We start from the raw sequence: 7,120 nt of genomic DNA, 5'->3' as shown, positions 1-7,120 counted from the left end.
TTACACAAATCGCTACTGAAAACTCAATAAAAGCCAATTTTTAAATTTTATTATTATTATTTTTTTTTTTTTACAATCCTTCACTTCACAACAAAATATCACTGCTGGAGTTTGACCTAAAATATATGACATTTAATGAGGTGTATGCTGTTGGGTGGTTGTAGGTTAGCAAATGCCTAAAGCTGAGAGCAGCTCAGTGGGAATCAGTCACTCAGTTAGCCTGGCTTTACATGGAGAAGGTCATCAAGCTGAGAAGGGAATACATTAGGCCAAGCTTATTCAGAACAGTTTCTATTCGCAGACAGAGTAAAAGTCCCTACGCATACTGCAACAATTCAGCAGCCACATTTCGGCACAGTTTCCACACGGAGTTTTTATTTATTCAATGTACATTGATACACATTTTGATAGTACCATGCAGGTAAGAAATAAAAATGCCTCTGGATGAAATATTATGCTTGGAATGAAAAAGCTCCAGGCAGGGTTTCCTTAAAACAGCCTTCACTCTAACATTAGCTTTTAGTCCACCCACACTAAGAATACAGGTGCTTTTAGGGAAACACAGTCTAAAGCAGTACAGAAAGGGATGGTAGGGGAAGTATAAGTACAAAAACATATTCTAACACAAACACCAGCTAGACTTTATGATATACGGGACATATATGGCAGGACAGAAACCATATCGTTATTACTCTATTACTTAGTTTTTGATACAGTAGTCGAATATTAAATAATAGCGTTTATAATTATAGGGTAAGGAAAATTCACAGACATGTTATATGATTAACAGGCTATTGCATTCCACCACCCCCCCAGCCCCATCGCAACCCTTTGAGTTCCAACTGGTATGAATTTGTTTTACATGCAAATGTCACACCGTCGTCGCTGTGCCGTCACTTCCGCCCGCCGTCCCTGCACACAGTGACAGAGCAACATGGTGCTCACTAGGACTTTTCATCACACTTCTTCTTCTTCTGGAACTTTCTGAACTGGGACTGGATGGTGACGGCTGCCTTTTCAGTCTCTGGGTCGTCCAAGTCAATGTCAAAGTCCTCTGGCACATCCGTTTTGGATGCATCTGGAAAGGAAAATGAAAAGGTATTTGAGCCTTTCATCAGTGTGGACAAAGTTGGAGTTTATCCCATGGTCAGGTAAGGCCTCTGCTCTGAAAAGCAATTTTAGATTAGCAACCTTAAGGAGAGAGGTCAAGTTGTATTTTTCCACTTATTGATGTCTCCGCGGACCGTTTTTGGATCAACATTTAAAATTTGAGTTGTTTTTTTAAGCCTCATCACACAGGTGCTGATTTCCAAAGCTGTGGTCTTTTCCGTGAACCTGCAGTAGTAATGTGTAGACAACTAGTCTAGTGTGAACGTTGGCAGGATATAGCTGGCTTGATCTCATAATCTGTCAACATCAGCTTATGTAATAATGCTGTAACTAACAGATCAGACCACCATCTTTTGGCACAGCCGAAAAGTTTGACTGAAAACATTTGCCAGTGTAGCTGTTACAGATACTTAAAGCTGCCTTTTTTGGTATTTCCTGCTAGTGTTGATGTTTAAAAGACTTTTGCAATGATGACACTCACATGCACAGATAATATGTAGCATACGCAGCAACACAAACACAGACACACACACACACACACACGGACTTTCAATGTGAGGTCAATATCAGTTTTGCTAGGAGCAATTACTAGTTCTGAAATGTGATTTCTGGCACTATTCTCTATTGATATTTATTTATTAAATCTCACAAACAGTTCTCACCTACTGATACTTTCAGAGCTCTATCACAACATCATATGATATGCATAAATAATAGTGGAGCAGGGCTTCTGTGAGGGAGTCGGGCAGCTTTTTCTCAGGTCAGAGTGCAAGAAATAAATTGACGACCAGTTCTTAATCCCATCTGGAGCTCAGCCAACACTGGCAAAAAGGCCATGACTGTAATCCCAGTGAAAGCGGATCATATATATGCACACTACCAGTCAAGTTTGGGCACACCTTGTCATTTAATGGTTTTTCTTTATTTTTGCTACATTGTAGGTACATATTGAAGACATCGAATATATGAAGCTAGATATATGGAATTATGTAGCAAAGAAAAAATTCATTCTAAATATGTCGTATATTATATAAATCTCAGAAGAGATGAGCCAAGAAACACAAGGAATGGACATTAGACCAGTAGAAATCTGTGCTTTGGTCTGATTAGTCCAAATTTGAGATCTTTGGTTCCACCCACCGTGTGTTTGTGCGATGCAGAAAAGGTGAACGCATGGTTTCTACATGCATGGTTCCCAACGTGAAGTATGGAGGAGGTGTGATGGTGTGGGGGTGCTTTGCTGGTGTACCAGCATGGCTACCACAGCATCCTGCAGCGACATGCCATCCCATCCGCTTTGTGTTTAGTTGGACCATCATTTATTTTTCATCAGGACAATGACCCCAAACACACCTCCAGGCTGTGAAAGAGCTATTTGACCAAGAAGGAGAGTGATGGAGTGCTGCACCTGATGGCCTGGCCTCCACAGTCACCTGACCTAAACCCAATCAAGTTTGGGGTGAGATGGACCGCAGAGTGAAAGCAAAAGAGCCAACAAGTGCTCAGCATCTCCGAGAACTCCTTCAAGACTTTCGGAAAACCATTTCAGGTGACGACCTCATGAAGCTCATCGAGTGTGCAAAGCAGTAATCCAAGAAAAGGGTGGCTGTTTGGAAGAATCTAAAATATAAAACATGTTGTGAGTTATTTCACTCTTTTTTGGTTACTACAGAATTCCATATGTGTTCATTCATAGTTTGGATCGGTGAAAATCTACAATGTGAATAGTCATGAAAATAAAGAAAAACTATTAAAGAAAATGTGTGACAAACTTTTGACTGGTAGAGTATATATATACCAAAATCAAATCAGTGTTAGGTTATCATTTTAAATTTCTACACAGTGGAAAATACAAAGCATTTGAATGTAATTCCAAAAAATGTTTAGTTATATCTAACTGCATAATTTTAGGGTAATATGTAGCATGTATTTTAAGGCTAACTAGGTTTTAGAAACCTGATTGTTATTGTTGTCCTTAATATGGTCTACAAGCATTTGTGCATTTTCATTACCTGGCAAATGGTTAGAAACATGAATAAATAGCCGACTGAGGAGTAAATGAGCAGATGAAAATAGCTGTGGTGTTACGGAGAAGAGTTGTGGTGATTAAAATGATTTCCTCCCTGTAGGTTATATGGAGGCAGGCGATCAGAAGATTTTTCTCAAGCAGCATTCACTGTGGCTCCAACATCTATCAGCAACAACTATTGCCACCAAGAATAACAGTCTAGAAAAAAGTCTCTCAGGCCCCCTGAAAATAATAATCATAGCATTGTTTTTGCCATTTAAAGAATAACTGTATCAAATTTTTACCATTTTGCATCTGTGATGATTAATGATCCTCAAGTTAGGTGGTTTTAGCCATTTTATTTTTCTGAGCAACTAATGAGTCACCAGCAGAGCTCCACAAGAAGTCTAATCCATTTTTGCTGCCTTACAAAACTTCTCCAAAACATTGATTGTCTCCAGTTTGATCAGCAGAGCTTCAGCAGAGAAACACACGACAGAAGTGCAGAGGAGCGACTCGTGTATTGACCGCGCAGCTAATCCTTGGGTTCCCTTGGGGTTGAACTTGAGTACCTCTCTCTTGCTGCTCAAGGAGAAAACACTAACCTCTATATCAAGTCGCACTTTGAATCCAGGATTAATTGATATTGAATTTTCCAACGCTCTGATGCCTGCTGTTTTCATCCCAGCGGCATTACCTATTGAGCTGTGCCCTCTGCCGTGTCAACATGTTCGTAATCTTTGCAGTACAACTGGATGAGATCTAGACTGTCAGACTACAGAGGAAAGTGAAAGGATGGATCTGATCTGATGCTGCCTTCAAGTGCTTGAAAGGATCATGTCAAGCTCAGCTAAGTCATAAAAAAATCAAGTCCAGCTTATTTGAGTCAGAAATGCATCCATCAAAGAGCTGACCTTTTTATAATACTTTAAAATCTCTTTGTCCTGGTTGAACGCGGTCAGTTTATGTTGCAAAAACTGCTAAAAGATTTGATTAAGAATCCAAGTGGCATCAAAGGTTCTACTCCTTTAAAGCTACAGACAAACATAGAATCTTATTCATACATATCATATTAAGACTTCTGCCTCTGCAAACCAAACCCAGATTTGCAAGGGGGTCACTGAGTGATCTGTAGGCCTGCATGACCGTGGCTTTAGCAATCTTGTTTTTTTCAGCGACTGGCATCAACCACAGGTCAGAGAATATTCATTTTTACCTCACAGCAGTTGTCGTCGGATGGCCGTGTATTAGTCTCTTGGCCTGTGTGACTTGATTCTTATTTACTTGATCCTACGTTGCCAACATGATTGTCCCACAATAAAGACCACGTAAAAGTTACTATTCTAGTTTTCATTATCATGTCTCAAAAGGGCAAAATGCTATTTTTGGTCAATTTAATCAACATTTTTCCAAGTATGTAGAAACTATACCACTCCTATCATTGTGAGTTGATAACTGCAGAGCAAGGAAACATGAATAAAACAGTTCATGCCCATTGGCTAATGCAAGCAAGATTTACAGTACTTTGTTAACACTGTGCCAGTGAGGAGGTGTTTGAAGGCCACCAGATGGTGACAGATGTGGTTGCAAAAAATGGCTTTCTGCCCCGACCTCTGTAAACACTGTTGAGTTTATGGTCTCAGTCACTCATTTTGGGCCATATTGAATAAAAAATTCAGCCTGTTTTTTAAAGTCTTGGTCATACCATGTTTCAAAATGGAGGATTTAATGTGGTATGCTCATCGGCTAACGACTTAGACTTACTTTCCTAGTGGGAAGTCAAAGCAGGACTTCGGAAACCAATGGGTGACATAATGGTAGCGACATTTATCCTTTATGCTGTCTGTGGGCCTGAGGGGAAACTGCTATAATGAATTAAGAGCAGTAATGAAAAAGTCTTTAAAAGAAGATTTATAAACATTATTAACAAGGGAGGAAAAAAAACACGTCTTCCAGATTACTGAAAGCAAATGGGCTCACCTCTGTGTTCGCCGCTAGTCATGTCAGTCAGAGCCACACAAATGAGCAAATAGCCCTTATTTTTTCATCTATGTTACCTAAGCACCTTCATTAGCAATGCCCTGACTCGCTGTTTGTGTTTTGTCGATCAGCCGTCACGCACGCTGCATGACTGACCCACTCATTCGCCCACTTTGTTTGGATGAAGAATTTCTTTATGAAAAAAGAAAGAAAAAGATAAATTAATCTAAAAATAAACTAATAAATACATACAGTAAATAAGAGAATTAATAGAAGGATAAATCACCACAGTACAGATACATTCACTTTTAATATTTTTGGTGCTCTTATTGGGAACATTTCCTTCCTTCGTCCTCATATTGAACAGTTTTCAGCCTGTTAGAAATGGTGATTTCTCAGACACATTCCCACATTTCTAGTTCCCTCTGTCTACACGAGCAGCTGAATTCTTTGGTTTGTTAACCTTTAGACTTTCTTATCTTTTTCAAATCACTCGACTCTCACCCACCCATCCCGCCCTTCTCCACCCATCCCACCCATTCATGAGCTCTGCCTGTCTGCCATACATATGTCCCCCGGTTTGTCCATGTTGTCCATTGTCATTGTGTTTCATTTGCTTCTTGTACACGACTGCTTCGATCTCTCTTTTTCTGAAAGTCATTTAACGACCCCGTCTTTCTCGTGATTCTACATTTTATTCCTCCACCTTTAGCTTCAACGTGGCCCCGCGGTTCAAGTTATTCTCACTTCTAAAACTAAATAGAGAATAAAACCCACTAAAAATGGCATTACCATGGCAACATTTAGTTTCTCTCTGCCATCAACAACTGCAAACTGGAATTTTGCACAGAGCCAACACATCATCGTCATCCCGATGAATGCTTCGAGTCTTTAGCGTGGATTTTCTTCTGTTTTTTAAAACAGGAAGCCACGGCTGAATGTGACAGTGACAGATCATTCTCCTCATTTTGTGGATTCATCTCCTGCTCATGACACACATTACAGATCATCAAACCCATTACCCCTGGCATCCCTTTCAGGGTCTCTGTCTTTACTTAATGTGAGTGTAATATCTGCTGTCGGGGTGCCGCTCCCGCTCGTCTGGTTTTGTACTTTCAGCAAGTAAAAGAATAAATAAACAAATCCATGGTGCTGTTGTGTGGTATCTGCTGAAATTTAGGCTTAATTGCTATGAGGTCTGAAACTAAGGTGATTTGGTTTAAATGGAATAGATTCATAAGAGTCATGATAAGACCCTCCTTGGTTGGCTTTCTTTCAGAATGCCTTTTGAAAGCCGCTTTGAAGCCCAGTGAAAGTTGGGACATCTTATTGATTTCACTGCTTAAAACCAGTTGAGCCATGAGAGGGATTTGTGTGAGCCGGGGACGAGAGACATGAAAGAAGGCTTATAGACCTTGAGACAAAAGAAAGTGATTGTTGAAAGTAAAGTAGAACTTATTAAGTTTTCACACAGCATGTGGACGGCTATTTTAGCCCACGTTACTGCAGCAAGTTATTATATCTGTGAGTAAAATGGTGTGCGCTGTATACTTTACGCATTTTGTTACTAGCAGCATCCCACAAAGACACATAATTTGTTCCTATTTCTTTAATTGAACCTACAAAACAATAACATATAGCCCTCTTATATTATATTGCTTAATGTATGAAAAATGCCAAAGAGCTTTGAGCCGAAAACCATATCTCAGCACAGCGTGCAGCGTGTTCTTAAAAAATCAGAGGAAACTGGACAAAAAGGATAAAAGAGGAACTGGCAGGCTTAAAATAGACTACAGCAGAAGGCCAGTATCTGCAAGTGATGTCCTTAAGAAATAGGAAAATAATAATAATCCAAAACAGGACCTGAGTGATGCATCTTTCCCTTCAGTTGATTTAACTCCTTCTCACTGAAGCCCCGTCTGAAATCATCTCAGTAAACAGGTGGCTGTAAAGAAGCCATTCTTAAGGAGGGGAAACAGGGAGAAAAAAAGATGAGCTATGCTAAATTACACAAGAGCTGGA

At 39.8% G+C, this 7,120-nt stretch overlaps 1 protein-coding gene across 1 annotated transcript in view; it reads right to left on the bottom strand.

The window, feature by feature from the left end:
* Window positions 1-347: 347 nt before the first annotated feature.
* pcp4b (Purkinje cell protein 4b) overlaps window positions 348-7,120 on the bottom strand; it is a 43,337-nt gene continuing 36,564 nt past the window's right edge. The window contains exon 3 of the mRNA XM_031752711.2: window positions 348-1,078. Coding sequence (XP_031608571.1) covers window positions 945-1,078 — 134 coding nt within the window. The 3' untranslated portion in view covers window positions 348-944. The remainder of the gene's footprint in view (window positions 1,079-7,120) is intronic.

This window comes from Oreochromis aureus, linkage group 14 (assembly GCF_013358895.1).
Source record: "Oreochromis aureus strain Israel breed Guangdong linkage group 14, ZZ_aureus, whole genome shotgun sequence".
Lineage (NCBI taxonomy): Eukaryota > Metazoa > Chordata > Actinopteri > Cichliformes > Cichlidae > Oreochromis > Oreochromis aureus.
Note: the sequence above shows the minus strand (reverse complement) of the source record. Positions and strands in the feature narration are given on the sequence as shown.